This window comes from Coffea arabica, chromosome 5e (genome assembly GCF_036785885.1).
Source record: "Coffea arabica cultivar ET-39 chromosome 5e, Coffea Arabica ET-39 HiFi, whole genome shotgun sequence".
Classification (NCBI taxonomy): domain Eukaryota; kingdom Viridiplantae; phylum Streptophyta; class Magnoliopsida; order Gentianales; family Rubiaceae; genus Coffea; species Coffea arabica.
The window spans coordinates 52256992-52271294 of NC_092318.1; the positions used below are offsets into that span (position 1 = coordinate 52256992).

The 14303-nt window shown below is 35.8% G+C and overlaps 2 protein-coding genes and 1 non-coding gene across 5 annotated transcripts; 2 read left to right on the forward strand and 1 right to left on the reverse strand.

The window, feature by feature from the left end:
- Positions 1-468: 468 nt before the first annotated feature.
- On the reverse strand, positions 469-2761 carry LOC113688067 (gluconokinase-like). Of its 3 annotated transcripts, none has more exons than XM_027205698.2 (5): positions 2636-2761; positions 2204-2334; positions 2011-2053; positions 1212-1291; positions 469-1123 (listed from the first exon to the last, which is right to left on the reverse strand). In XM_027205698.2, the coding sequence occupies exons 2-5, from the start codon at positions 2220-2222 to the stop codon at positions 690-692; spliced, it is 576 nt and encodes a 191-aa protein (XP_027061499.1). In that variant the 5' UTR covers positions 2223-2334; positions 2636-2761; the 3' UTR covers positions 469-689. The 3 variants fall into 3 exon arrangements, with proteins under 3 accessions (XP_027061499.1, XP_027061501.1, XP_071905342.1); XM_027205700.2 differs by lacking the exon at positions 2636-2761 and adding an exon at positions 2427-2608; XM_072049241.1 differs by lacking the exon at positions 2636-2761 and adding an exon at positions 2514-2585.
- Positions 2762-8423: 5662 nt separating this feature from the next.
- On the forward strand, positions 8424-12320 carry LOC113687827 (G-type lectin S-receptor-like serine/threonine-protein kinase At4g27290). Its single transcript, XM_027205350.2, has 7 exons — positions 8424-9777; positions 10099-10213; positions 10333-10456; positions 10791-11001; positions 11207-11444; positions 11531-11681; positions 11775-12320. The coding sequence occupies exons 1-7, from the start codon at positions 8424-8426 to the stop codon at positions 12069-12071; spliced, it is 2490 nt and encodes an 829-aa protein (XP_027061151.1). The 3' UTR covers positions 12072-12320.
- A 369-nt stretch (positions 12321-12689) lies between these two features.
- LOC113688715 (U6 spliceosomal RNA) lies at positions 12690-12791 on the forward strand. Its single transcript, XR_003448077.1, has one exon. It is a non-coding gene; the product is annotated as a U6 spliceosomal RNA (small nuclear RNA).
- Positions 12792-14303: the final 1512 nt, after the last annotated feature.

The following is a 14303-nucleotide window of genomic DNA, read 5'->3' on the forward strand; positions in this document are numbered from 1 at the left end:
AATTTGCATGGCGCGGCATGATTAATCATTAATCCTTCCTCCTCAGATGTCTTTTGTCTCAGTATTAAAGGGAAAAAAAATTGCTGCTGTTTATTTAAGGATTCAAAAGCAATTATCTCCAAAATGTTGTGACATCCAAGCTTAATTAAATTTTAATTGAGAAATAACAGATGATTTTGGCCCCCAGCTTCTGAGAAAAAAAAAAAAAAATTCGATGATTCACGTATCCTATAGACAAACTCAAACGTCACGCAACAGAGCTTTTTTTGGTCCAGACCCAAACCAGGAGCAGACCAAGTAACAATCGCTGGAATCAGAGGCTGGAATCGGAGGCCTAATGGGCCGGTCAATCCATGTTAATGACAATGTCCAGCGCATCGAATTCGACAGTGAAGCTGCAAACAGCTTCTTTTGAGCTGTCTAATTCCCAGAAATACTACAGCAAATGCAGTTAACCGCTTTGATCAATTAGGGAAGTGCAACACGGTATATTGTGCCTTTCTTATTCCGTGATAGAAAGCTTCTTTAAAAAAAAAAAGTCAAAATCTTCTTCAAAGACAACCAAAATAGTTGAGATTAACAGAGAAATCCAACTTCGTGGTATTTTCTGAATCTGCCTGGGGACAGTCATAAATGTAGAAACCACTTTATCCCACGGCTTGTGAGAAACTGGTCAAATGCTGTAGTATTCAAGGACTTCGCTGTGACTGAGGTTTGATGATCAAAGCTTGTATGATGATATTCACAATAGCCTGGGGTTCTAGCGTAGCATCAACCTTAAGCACACCTTCAGATTCATCAATATGAAGCAAATCCATTTGGGACTGCAAGAGCTTTGCGGGCATGAAATGTTTCCCCTCTGCGGCTCTCTTCTCCAGCCGAGCAGCGAGCACATCAGCCTGAGCATGCAACAATACAAATTTGACTATAGAAATGTAAGAACCTGGTTCATAATAATTCGGGTCTGCAGATCTAAGAATTTCTCTGTAGTGCTTTTGTAGAGCTGAGCAACCAAGGATTACAGTTCCTCCGTTCCCTGTACTTCTTCTTAGGGCATCTCTCAGTGTTTCAAGCCACGGTATGCGATCTTCCTCAGATAGAGGTATCCCATTTCTCATTTTTTCTGATTTTAATGCAATTTTCACCGGTCAATATTGTCACTAATCAAAACAGGTGGACATGGCAGGCAAAATGCCGGCAGAAAGAATTACCTCTGTTAGCTTGTGGATGGTAATCATCAGCATCGATATAGCAGCATTTTAAAGCTTCACCTAGCATCTGACCAATGGTTCTGCAAATGCAAAATAATAATACCAATCGAAAATGAGTATCACACTAGCTTTCTGGAACACAGTGAAGACGTAAATATCCAGAGTTAAACAACTCATCTAGTTGTCTAGATAAAAGCAACATGAAACAAAGGAACCTCTAGTTGACTGAAGCAGGTGTTGGCTAATGTCCTGAAGTATAGAGCTGAAAGTGTATACCTTGGTAACTTCACAACAAAATTTAGCAGGGCAACCAATAAAGCCAGGTAAATACGTCTCGGAGCAACATCTAGAATCTACTTTCGTGCCATTGTTTAGCCGTTGCTTTAGAAAAAAAAAAAAAAAAAATGGAAATGTAACAGAAGTATTTACATTTTCTTCCTAAATGAGAAACTTTCAGGACTCTACTTAGATGCAGAAATACAATCTAGAAAATATTGCAACTTTTGATATATTACTAATCGTTAAATGAAAAAGTAGGTTCCTATGGCGACACAATTCATAGGACATGTAAAACTTCCATTCTTCCTAGTTCAAAGTTCACCTGGAGCAAGAAGAAGGAAACGAAATGTATAACGGAAAGATCAATACCATTCTTCTGCGGCCATGAATGAAAAGATCAACAACAACAACTAATACCTCAGAAAAGATTGTATCGATAAACAGACAGACATTTAACGATGTACTACTAGTGAAAAATAATGGAATCAAATAGAATTTTTGACTGAGGTTTGAGACTCACGATTTCCCAGCACCGCTAACTCCCATTATGACAATAGCTTTTCCTGTGGAGCAGAATGCATCATCAGACATTGATTAAAAATAATAAAACAGGAACAAGAAACAGAACATTCAGATTAGATATAAACAGATTTCGATGGATAATCATCCCCAAAGTCAAAGTGAAGATGTGAAACGTAGAAGCCAAGAACTACCTTTCCAATCCGGTGCCATATCTGCAGATCAGAATAGATAATCTTGGGGGGGCTTCAGCTCATGAAACAGATACAAAAATCAGAAGCCCATTTGACATCTTTACCAAACACTGCTTCCTCAAAAAATGCCCCTATACATAGTGTGGAAGAAAATTCAAAAGATAGGACATTTCCGGATAATACTTCATTGGGCATTCTCATTAATTATTCTCCCCAAGATTACCATTAAGCTTTGACTGAAAGTGACAACCCAAAAGAGTTAACAGCCAAAAGTAAAGAACGAGCATCTGAGCCTAAAGACGTAGCGCACCAGAAACGTTAAACAAGAAGATTCACGAATGATCCAAGAGCTTTAAGTGCTAACAATCACATTAAAAGAGCTGAGAAGAATTTGAAAGACAGAAATCAATTAAAATTGAAAACTGTACTTACTCGTCGGCAGGATAATATACCAAAGCAGCCAACCAAAAAACAATAAAGAAAAAGGTTAGATGATTTTGCAAATTGATAGGTCATAATTTTTGCTAAATTTATAATTATTTTTCTCTTGATTTTTAGTCAAATATTGTTTTAATTATCGGATTGTACTTATATTTGGTGTTTTATATTAAGGGATAATTTCAGAAACCTCCCCAGTGGTTTGAACAATTACACTGACCTCCCCTGAGGTTACTAATCCTTTACAAATTTAGTCCAAATGATTAAAATATTGTTTTAGAGAGTAAAATTAGAATTTTGTACCTGATTTGTCCTTTGTGCTACATGTCCAATGAATGACAAAGTATTACAAATTAATTAATAATTAATAAATTTTAAGGAGTGTAGTTTATAGGCAAATACACATAACCTATTTAAAGTACCCGCTCTTTACAGATATTTTACTTTCAAATATTTAATTTATGATAAATATATTAACGTTTGTAATTAAAAATTAAAAAATGTTACAGTAATATTCTTGCAAAAAGAAAATCAGTAGGTTATCTATTTGATATAAATTAAATATTTTTTAAAAAAAAGAAATGGCCCATAAAGTATTAATTTTTTATGATTTTCATCCATTACATGAGTAAAGTATTAGCTCTTTATAAGTATTTTATCCTGAATCATTTAATTTATGCGAAATACATAAATATTTATAACTAAAATTAAAAAAGTGTTATATTAATATTTCTACGGAAGAAAAACTGGTAGGTTTTTTATTTAACGAAAATTAAATATTTGAGAGTAAATACAAATCTGTATTTGAGAATAAATATTTGTAATAAAGTAAATGTTTGAAAGTAAAATATCCGTAAAGAGCTGGTACTTTAAATAAGTAATACGTATTTGCCTATAAACTACGCTCCTTAAGTTTATTAATTATTAATTAATTTGTAATACTTTGTCATTCATTGGACATGTATCATAAATGACAAATCAGGTACAAAATTCTAATTTCACTCTCTAAAATAATATTTTAATCATTTGGACTGAATTTGTAAAGGATTAGTAACCTCAGGGGAGGTCAGTGTAATTGTTCAAACCACAGGGGAGGTGAGTGTAAATGTCAGAAACCTCAGGGGAGGTTTCTGAAATTATCCCTTTTATTAATTGCAGGGCATTGGAGTAAAAAGTGCTAAAAAGAGGTAATTTTCTTGGAGTGATTGTCAAGTGCAAGTGTTCCAATTCAAGACGGAGTCTACGTGGAGCATTGGTTGAAGATTAGGAAACTGTCACCTTTTATTAGATGTTTTATTAGGGAATAATTAGCATTATTTTTTAGAAGATTTCCCTTTTTCAATTATAATTAGAGTTTTAATTCTTTTGCGGGCCTTTAGTTAGTGGAGGCCAAGATATTAGTACTTGATAGGAAACAAAGCAAATAAGAGAAAAAAAGCCGGATCCCGCCGGATGAGGACTCGGCTAGGGATCAGTACTCGGCTAGGGATCTCACGTTATTACTACTTGGCCAGGGAATAAGAAAAGAGAAGGAGGCGGCCGCTTGGCTCTCTGCGCCGCGAAGTAGTTCTTTTACTATCGAACATTGACGCAATTTCATGGAGGGGACTTGCGTGAGTTACTCTCAATGGATAGTAACTAATCTTGTTTTCTAGTCAAAGGGACAACTGAAGATTTGTTTCAATAAATAATAACTGTGAGATCTGAATTATTTTAACTACTTCCTTCATTTGTTGGTATTTGTGTGTTTTTTGCTTTTAATTATTGGTATAGCTATCGTGTATGATTAAATAGGTGCGCAACATTTAATTATTCATGTAAGTTATTTGCTAATTAGGGGTAGTTGAATCCGTAATTGTTCGATTACCTCTGTCCTGGTAGCAACTGGCATAATTGGGTTTATGTTAGGGAAACATACGATCTAATTTAAACAAACCCTCGTAGCGTGTTTGTTAGTTAGGATTGAGCCTTTCTAATTATTAATGTAATCTAGAAATTAAATTATACGGTCGTACCTAGGATTGTTTTCGAGTTAGAGAAATAGTTAACAGTCGTACCTTAACTGTCGAGAAATTAAGGAAATGTTGGTTGTTTATCGCGTGTATGACAGTTATAACCAATCTATTAATAAAATGTTTGAATTATCTATGAATCAATGATAAGTGCATGAACCATTTCTGAAGTGTATCTTTAGCTAGAGTTTTCCTAATTATTTTTGTTAATTAAATTATTTTCGCAATTGATTTATTTAGTTCATTAGCATTTAATCCTAAAACCCCCCATTTATCTTGACTCTAAAGGAGACAAATTTCTCCCCAATCCTTGTGGATTCGACTCTACTCATCACTATATACAAAATCTATATTTTTTTTGAGTAGGTAATTATTATTGCACAGGCTCGACACCTGTCACATATTTTTTCTTTTTTGGTTTTGTTATTGGCTTTCCGGCGTTTTATTAATTACTTACCTGGGCTATTGCCTATTGGTGATGCTAATATTTGCTGGTACTGCCGTGTCAGACATTTGACCGCAGCAGCAGTAGGAGGAAGAACGATCGAACTTGTCCACCGCCCACCAACCACCCCAATCCAGGCCGTACATCCTGTATTTACCTCAATTAGTGCTGCACGAGCTTTTTTTTTTTTTTTTAATAAAGATAAGATGGAAAATATGTTTGTTTGAATTGTGTATTATTTGAAATAATTACTGTAGCACTTTTTGTGATGTGATGTATGTGAGATAAAAAGGTGATTGAGAATATAAAAAATTAGGTTGAAAAATGTGTTTATGATGCAAGTGAAATATTATTTGGAATAAAAGCACTGTCCAAACAAAATGAACAGTTACCTTTATAGACTGGCTACTCTTAATTAGTACTATTATCTTCCCAAACAAAATGACAGATAACTATTATTTACTATTTTTTTCAATTTTTAAAATTCCTAACGATATAAAATAGTAACTTTTCAGAGAGCTGTATGTGTGTTTATGACTTTGAAGTTACCATCTTCAGCATACTATGAAAATACTCCATACTTCATCTCTGTGCATGAGAAAAATAGAGAGTTACTATTGAAAGTTTAGATTTCTGGGTTCCAAAAAAAAAATTTAAGACAAAATAGTAGTAAGTCTCAGTCCAATTAAGATAGCTGGAAATGGCCATATTTTTTAAAAAATTAAGTGGATATCAGTTCTTTTTTCTTTTTTTTTTTTGTTTAGGGAGTGGAGATTAGTGTTGTAAATAGGTTTAGTGGAGATTTGGAATGGTTTTTAGAACTATTTTTGCTAGGTCAACCGTGCTCTCAAAGGCACCTAGATTTGACGCCTTACACCCCCTACTTTCGAGCCGTAATGGTGTGTTTACCAAAAGATTTCAATTTTGTAAACTGATGGTAATATTAAATATTAATTATTACATGAAATGGAAATGAAAATAAATTCTTTATTGGGAGATTGATAAAAGGAAGTATGTTATCAGCTGGTATGGTATGCTATGTTCTCCATCACATAGACTTATATCCACAAATTTAGGTATTAAATTATTAATTAATGCGATTGACTGCCTATTATTTACTCCTACGTTGTTATAGCTACGAAATTCGCGCGGCGAACTGAGTTGCTCTAAGCCCAATTTAAGAGAGCCCAAGAGATCTCTCAGTCCATTTCCTATGTGGGCCTAGCTAGGTCTGCTTCCAACCTGCTGCCAAGAGGAAGCAACCAGAATAATGTTTGTTAATTCAGACATTTGTCTTGAAAATAAATGAAATCCAGGTCCACCTGAGGGGATGTATTTCCATAACAATCTTTTATGGTAACATTTTGCTTCATAGCTGGACTACCTTGTGGTACCTCACTATTTACCCATCTGCCCTTTAGTTGTGTTGTGTTGTGGCCCATTTTCTTTCGTGCATCTTCAGCTTTTAGGTTCTGAGTGCAGCCCATTTTAGTTGCTTTTGTCGACTTTCTAATTTTCCTTTTCTACAATTAAAACTGCTTTATGTTTTCTTATTTCCTATGCATGCCTTCCTATTAAATATACTTTAACACGACTAATATGCCGCTTATTAAGTAGATAAATCAAAACAAGTAATTGGTCTTTCAGCAATTAGAATTACTTCACAACATTTTTTTTTTTTTAAAAAGAGCATTACACTTTTATACATTAAATTGATCAATCATAATCAGCAACATTCAAGAAGAAATTTTATGGCGCTTCATTTCTTCGTTCATTATCACACCGTCAAATTTCATTTTTTATTTTACCAGCTATAATTCCAAATTATTATTCTTCACGCATTCAATTTTCACTTTATTTCACAAGCCTTTATGAATTAATGTTATTATACATATTTCTGCCAAACCACATTACAAAATGTTAGTTAAAAAAAAAAAAAAGAAGAAGAAGAAGAAACAAACACTGGTATCCATTCTCATGCCTCCTGCGGGACTGCGTCCCAGTTTTATCTCAACTTCTATTTTTGTATAGATTTTTGGCACTCAAAAGTTCACTGTTTTCTCTACTTTTCGGGTTAGAATGAAGCCCTCAAATTAAAAAGTTGTGGGCTAAAATTCAAATCACGGTTCCTAGTTTGACTCTTTCATATTTTTCAAGAAAAAAAAAAAAAAAAAAAAGAGATATGAAAACCGAACAACTATGAAGTCGATAAAACTTCAGTAATATGTATAAGGAAATTTTGAGAATTAGGACGTACGTAATCTTGGTTTTGACTGAAGAGGCTTCAAATATAGTACTCTCTGAATTTTTTTAAAGCAGAACACTGCCACAGCAAAGCCAAATGTGGTGGGATAAGTATTGTGCAACGGAATGGAAGATTATCTCAAGCATATATAAATATAGTGCTTTTCATGCAAGGAGGCAGAAAGAAGAATAACAGAGTCGGATGACTAAATCATCAGAAACTAAAAGTACGTAATTGGTGCTCGATAGAAACGTAGAAACATCAAAACTAACACAATTACTCCAACAGCTAGCAGGAATTTGATATAATTCAAGACCAAAGTCAAGTAGAAATTCAACTACAAAACATGTTAGATAGTAATAGATTTCAGGATATTCCGTCCCATAGAGGTAGTTTTTATCTAATTTCTTTGAGCTGGAGATGTGTGACAAGGAGGTTTCATACCAAAGAGCTAGAACGCTTGACACAATATCTAGAATTTTAACGTTAAATATCTACATTAGAAAAAGAAATCGAAATTATATATCCCCGTCAATCTTCAAAGCATCCATAGACTGTATACAGGAAATATTTCTCGTCGAATCTTCAAAAGCATGCATAGGCTAATATAATATATATACACTTGGAGGGGGGAGGAGCAGAAAGGAATTCAATACCCTGAATTAGGACATCATTCCAAAATGAGAAGTCTCACCGTTAGCATTCTAATCAGGCGGCAGCCCGCAGCAATATCGACCCCGAATTCATTCTGCTTAAAGCTTCAAATCTATCGGCTGCGCCTGACACCCCGGGCATGCAACAACCTTTACGTAAATCTCTCAGGGCTGAAATTCTTATATGACTCGGGGAAAAGTCTTGCTCCTGTGAAAAAAGCATTTATCCATAACTCTGGTCCTGCATGCATGATAAAATATTTTTCCACAAAATTCCACTTCACAGTTGCTATTTAAAGATGTGATTTTGATTCCAAAACTTTTTGTAGATAACCACAAGTACTTCTCCCTAAGCAAAGAAATTGTGAGAGAAGGAGCTATTCTCAAAGTGTCCTATATCTTATACGTGCTCAATCTCATTATAAAGATGAGCCACAAACAGAAAGGATATGTTATGTTCTTTCAATTTCCACCAAGAATCAAGTTGAGAAGAGAGTCGGAAAGATTTCCCTTCCTCTTCTTCTCCTTTATTCTAGTACTCTGCAGATCACACGTTTGCAATGCAGTTGACACAATAACCACCATTGAACCACTCCGAGATGGTGAAACCATCACTTCCTCAGGTGGAAATTTTGAACTGGGATTTTTCAGCCCAGGCAATTCCAGCAGCCGATACGTAGGTATACGGTATAACAACATATCTTCCACAACCGTGGTATGGGTTGCCAACAGAGGGGCTCCACTTACCAATGCATCAGGTATCTTGAAGGTTGCTAAGTCCGGACAGTTGATTCTTTTAGATTATGCTAATAACATCATCTGGTCTACAAATTTGTCCAGACCTGTGCAGAATCCGTTTGCTCAGCTTTTAGATTCTGGGAATTTTATCCTGAAAGATTCGGACGATGAAAATTCGGATAATTTTCTCTGGCAGAGTTTCGATCATCCAACTGATACACTTTTACCTGGCATGAAGCTTGGTTGGAACTTGGAAACCGGCCAGGAGTTCTATCTGACATCTTGGAAGAACGAGAATGATCCAGCACCTGGCGAGTTTACATATCGCACAGATATTACTGGATATGCGGAACACGTGCTGAGAAAGGGCCCTATTGTGATAAGTCGAGGATTACCTTGGACTGGCATTGAAACTGTGGATTATAGTGGGGCTCCAAATACTGGGAAAAATCCTGTATACTCGTTTGCTCTAGTTTATAACCAGAGAGAGTTGTATTTCAGCTATCAACTCCTGAATTCTTTTGCTTCAAGGTTTGTATTAAATCAAAGTGGTGTTGCACAGAATTGGTTATTGTTCGATGATGAAAGAGAAGGTTGGGTCCTTCACTTTAATATACCAAATAATACCTGTGATTCTTATGGACTGTGCGGACCATATGGTGCTTGCAATATTGCAAATGATCCAATATGTGGATGTTTGGAAGGATTTCAACCAAAATATCCTCATCGATGGGTTAAGAAAGATTGGTCAGGTGGGTGTATCAGGAGGACGCCCCTGAATTGCGAGAACGGAGATGAAAACGGTTTCTTGAAGTATTCTGTTTTTACGTTTCCAGAAACAAAAAATACCTGGTACAGTGGAGATATGGCTCTTGAAGATTGCAAGACTCTCTGCTTGAAGAATTGCTCTTGTACGGCTTATGCAAATCCAGATGCACGTGATGGAGGAAGCGGCTGCTTGCTTTGGTTTGAACAGCTCATTGACATCAGAGAGAATTCTCAAGGGCAAGATGTCTACATTAGGCTGGCTTCAACTGAATTAGGTGATGCTTTTGATTAAGAAAGTAATAAAAGTCAATTCATACTTTTTGAAAACCAAAAGTTAACAGAAGTAATACAATAGAATAAGATGTACCGCTAGATGTCTAGATGAGGGTAATCGACAACATGTTCAGAGTATAGTTCTATCTACAAGAAAGTAGGCTAATTTGGACAAAGAACAAAATTATGAATATTATAGAAATAGGCAAGGAAAGTGGCAACAGTTGTCAGCCTATAGGCTTTAGAAGGAATATCTGTGCTTGTTTACTTTTGAGAATATCCTGCAAATACAATTTTCATTTTTTTCTTCTGGCTTTTGGCAGTATCTCGCAACGGCTTTAGCTGGAGGACAAGAGTAACACGTATAGTTGGTGTATCACTATCGAGCGGAGTGCTTCTTTTAGGCCTTAGCCTTACACTATATCGCAAACGGAAGAAGTATTTGAAGCAGAAAAAAGAAGGTAAGCAGATTGATATATTGTGTCAACTAAAAGTGAACTGACACCATCCTTATAAAGGTTCCTCAAATAAACAATTCACTGTTCATCTGCAGGAAGGAAGTTAGAGGATTACGAGGATGAAGAACTGGTGCTCTTTGATTTAGACACGCTAATTCAAGCTACTAGTAACTTTTCACCCAGTAATAAGCTTGGAGAGGGTGGATTTGGGCCGGTCTACAAGGTAACTATATAATGCAATCTTGGGATCTTCGTCCTTCAATTAATACCAAGTTCTTACCAACATCAGATGGAAGACCATGAATCTTGACTAGCTTCTTTAACTATATGTAGATCGCTTCGTCTGCATGCTAATATCTGTCAAATTTGACCCCCTTCTTCTTCTTGTGCTCATCATGTGAGTTTTAAAAGATTCTAAGTGCACGGAGAAAGCAGAACGCCCTCAGTAGCATATTGACTTTGTTGTTCAAAAAATTCATGTGGAACTAAAATAGGGTGCTGCATTAATTGGAATATTGCAAAGGAAGTATTCTGAGATGCACAACTTGTAATCTCAGGGCGTGTTAGAAGATGGACAGGAGATAGCAGTGAAGCGACTTTCAAAAACTTCCACTCAAGGGCTTGATGAGTTCAAGAACGAAGTTATATACATCACCAAGCTCCAACATCGAAATCTTGTTAAAATGTTAGGTTGCTGCATTCAGGGAGAAGAAAAGATGCTGATATATGAATTCATGCACAACCGAAGCCTGGATTCCTTTATATTTGGTACCGCTTCGAACTATCTTCCAACTTAATTCAGCTTAAACTAACCATTCCTCTTTGCCCCCTTGTTAGTACTTTAATAACACGGTGCTGGCGATTCACCGTAATCTCCAAGGATCGAGTCATTTGATTGATTTGAGATCCTTTCCTTGCCCATTCAAGCATGTTTTTTTGGAGTCAGAATAAGAAAGACCTAAACTTGGTGCAGATCCAGCACGAAGCAGATTGCTTGATTGGCCTCAGCGATTCAACATAATTAATGGTATAGCTCGGGGACTTTTATATCTTCATGAAGATTCACGACTGAGAATTATCCATAGAGACCTAAAGGCTAGCAACATTTTGCTAGATGACACAATGAACCCAAAGATATCAGATTTTGGAACGGCTAGAAGTTTCATAGGTAATGAGACTGGAGCTAGGACAGACCGAGTAGCTGGAACATAGTAAGCATATCCATGAAAAACTTCATAAATTGATCATTTCTACTTCTATCACCACTTAGTCTTGATTTTTTGCTTTCTTGATGCAGTGGCTACATGTCACCAGAGTATGCAATGCAAGGCCGTTTTTCAGTAAAATCTGATGTATTTAGTTTTGGAGTGACAATACTTGAGATTGTCAGTGGTCAGAAAAATAATGCATTTGTCCACCCTGGTCACCACCACAGCCTTCTAGGCCATGTGAGTTTTGCATTGGTAATCTATAATTATCGTAGGTGTTTCTGTGCGCTAAGCATGAAATTGTAAGTCTCCTAATCCGATTTCGTTGTGCAGGCGTGGAAACTATACAAAGAAGGAAGGTCATTGGAACTAGTTGACGAGAGCCTAGGAAACTACTCCACTGGTTTAACAGATGTATTACGATCAATCCATGTTGGTCTGTTGTGTGTTCAACAATATCCAGAAGATAGACCCAACATGTCTGCTGTGGTTATGATGTTAGGTAATGAAGGGGCTCTTCCTCAAGCTCATCAGCCTGGTTTTTTCGCGGAAAGAAATGAATCTTGTTCTGCCGCCTGTGTTGCTAGCTCACAAAATGATATGACTATTACAATCTTAGAGCCTCGATAAACAATTCGAATCTCCCAAGCTAGCATCAAATAATGGTCCAATTCTTCCAAAATTGACCCACAGCCACAGGAATATTCCATCACGTAGCAGCCGCCACTATTGATCTCCTGAACTAGATTATGCCCCTTGCACAATAAGATGCAGAGTTAGAGAGACGAATTTTCAGCACGACGCTTGTAAGATCCTTTTCATAAACGATAATACATGTTGACTATATTAATATAATAGTTTTGTTTGGATAGGGTATTATTTGAAATATTATTTGGAATAATTACTGTAGCACTTTTTGTGATGTGATGTATGTGAGATAAAAATGTGGTTGGGAATATAAAAAGGTGGGTTAGAAAATGTGTTTATGATGCAAGCGAAATATTATTTGGGATAAATTTTGTATCCAAACTGTTAACTCAAAACAAGAATGTTTAAAAAAAATAAAAGGAATGCTGTTTAACAACTTGAAGATTACGTCTACTGGGAAAAGTTTACGTCCGATTTGAGACAAAATGTGAATAGCTTTTTAATCACAATTAATCAGTTAGAGACATTGAGGCTTCATCCCTGGGCTTTTTAACATGATAGAGACGTTCGTGGGAATATGTATACAATCACTAGGATTAAGTCCGTTCGGGGACATCGGATAAAATTGGAATCACACAGAGAATATTAGCATAGCCCTGTGCAATAATGACACGCACACTAAGATTAATATTATGCCAATTCGATGCACATAGTTTTAAGAGTTAATTTTGTATATAGTAACTGCACATTAATAGATATGGATGCATGTCACCTGATCCAATTTGAATTTGATCTTTAATTCTTGCACATGTTGTATGCATTCAATGCCGCTAAATATAATACAAGATCAGGCCTAGTATTAATCACGCGGGATCCTCAGTGTCACTTCTGTATTTATGCCAAGTGTCCTGTTTATTTAAGTTGTCATGTGCTGTTTATTTAAATTTCTTCTACCATCACGTGATAAGTGGGATTGGCACTGGATCGAATAGTGGCATAGAGGATCCCAACTGAGTATTAATTAGGATTTTGTCCTATCTTTGAAAGTTAAGGTGTAACTTTCATAATTTTTTTTTAATTAATAGGTACATAATTTTCTAATAAGATTATATCGAAAACGTCAGCTGCAGCACTTGGTTATTCCTAAGTATTTAAGCACTTTGAGGCTACAAGTGTTTTTTAGTACCGAAAGAACTTCACATTGTAATTTTTATCAATTCTCTAGATATGTAGTATCTGTTATTGTGTTTCAAATCTATTGCATTATGATTCATTTTTTATCACTAATGCAGATTTACTGAAGCTATGATATATTATCAACAAAAATAAAAAAAGTATTTAAAAAGGAATCCAGGTTGAAGTCTGGCAGCGGAAAAATGTAACAAATTATTTCATATATATATTTTTTTATTTTGAGTCACATCTCACTTATCTTCTTGCCTACCTTGCAGGAGAAGGAATGAAACAGTACATAAACCTGCATCAATTAGAGTTTAGAAGTGTAACCATGATGAACTACAAACGTACACAAAATTTCATTATTTCGAATGTATGTGGGTGGTATTTTATTTTTCTGATTTGTCAAATTGGTATAGTTGAGATGTCGGGTTAGAATTAAGAATTAAAAGTTTTAGCAATTTGCAATGGCATTATTTTAATCACCTCATAATAAAAAACACATCCAGTAATTCAAGTTATACTCTTTGTACGGTACTCCTCAGGAGCAAATACACATCTAGTAATTCATGTTAACAAATTTATTATTTAAATTTTCCTCCCAGTTATAGGTAGCCCAGGTTTACAAGGATTAGGAAACATTCCCTGTCCTATTCTAAGAACGATTCCAAATCCAATTAGGGATGATCACTTGTATAATTAAGGAACTAGCTAGTCCACAATTCTCCAAACAAGCAAATCATGAGAACAAACTAATCAAGGAGACAATCATTGATCCATCCATCCATCCCGTAAAGCCTGGAAGAAGTAAACTAGAAGATGATGTGCTCGAATTACATGGCTGCAGGGGGTTTAGCCGCCGAAGCTCCCGTTACGGATGGAGCTATAAAGCTTGATCGTCATCATCCCTGGACTTTTCAATCCGATAGAGAATTCTTGGAGAAGAAATTGGGTCACCAAAGCAAGTTGGAGTGCTCATCCCCTTTTTCTCCCGTCAGGAATAGCCCTACAAAAAAATTAATCATGTGTTGCGACCAG

Excerpts from the sequence above, each read along its gene's own strand:
- LOC113688067 (XM_027205698.2), bottom strand. Across the intron at positions 1,292-2,010 it reads GTTAGCGGTGCTGGGAAATC|AACCATTGGTCAGATGCTAG; the intron begins GTGAGTCTCAAA and ends TTGCATTTGCAG. Across the intron at positions 1,124-1,211 it reads CCATCCACAAGCTAACAGAG|AAAAAATGAGAAATGGGATA; the intron begins GTAATTCTTTCT and ends CATTAAAATCAG.
- LOC113687827 (XM_027205350.2), top strand. The coding sequence starts at position 8,424 with ATGAGCCACAAACAGAAAGGATATGTTATGTTCTTTCAATTTCCACCA. Across the intron at positions 9,778-10,098 it reads GCTGGCTTCAACTGAATTAG|TATCTCGCAACGGCTTTAGC; the intron begins GTGATGCTTTTG and ends GGCTTTTGGCAG. Across the intron at positions 10,214-10,332 it reads CTATATCGCAAACGGAAGAA|GAAGTTAGAGGATTACGAGG; the intron begins GTATTTGAAGCA and ends ATCTGCAGGAAG.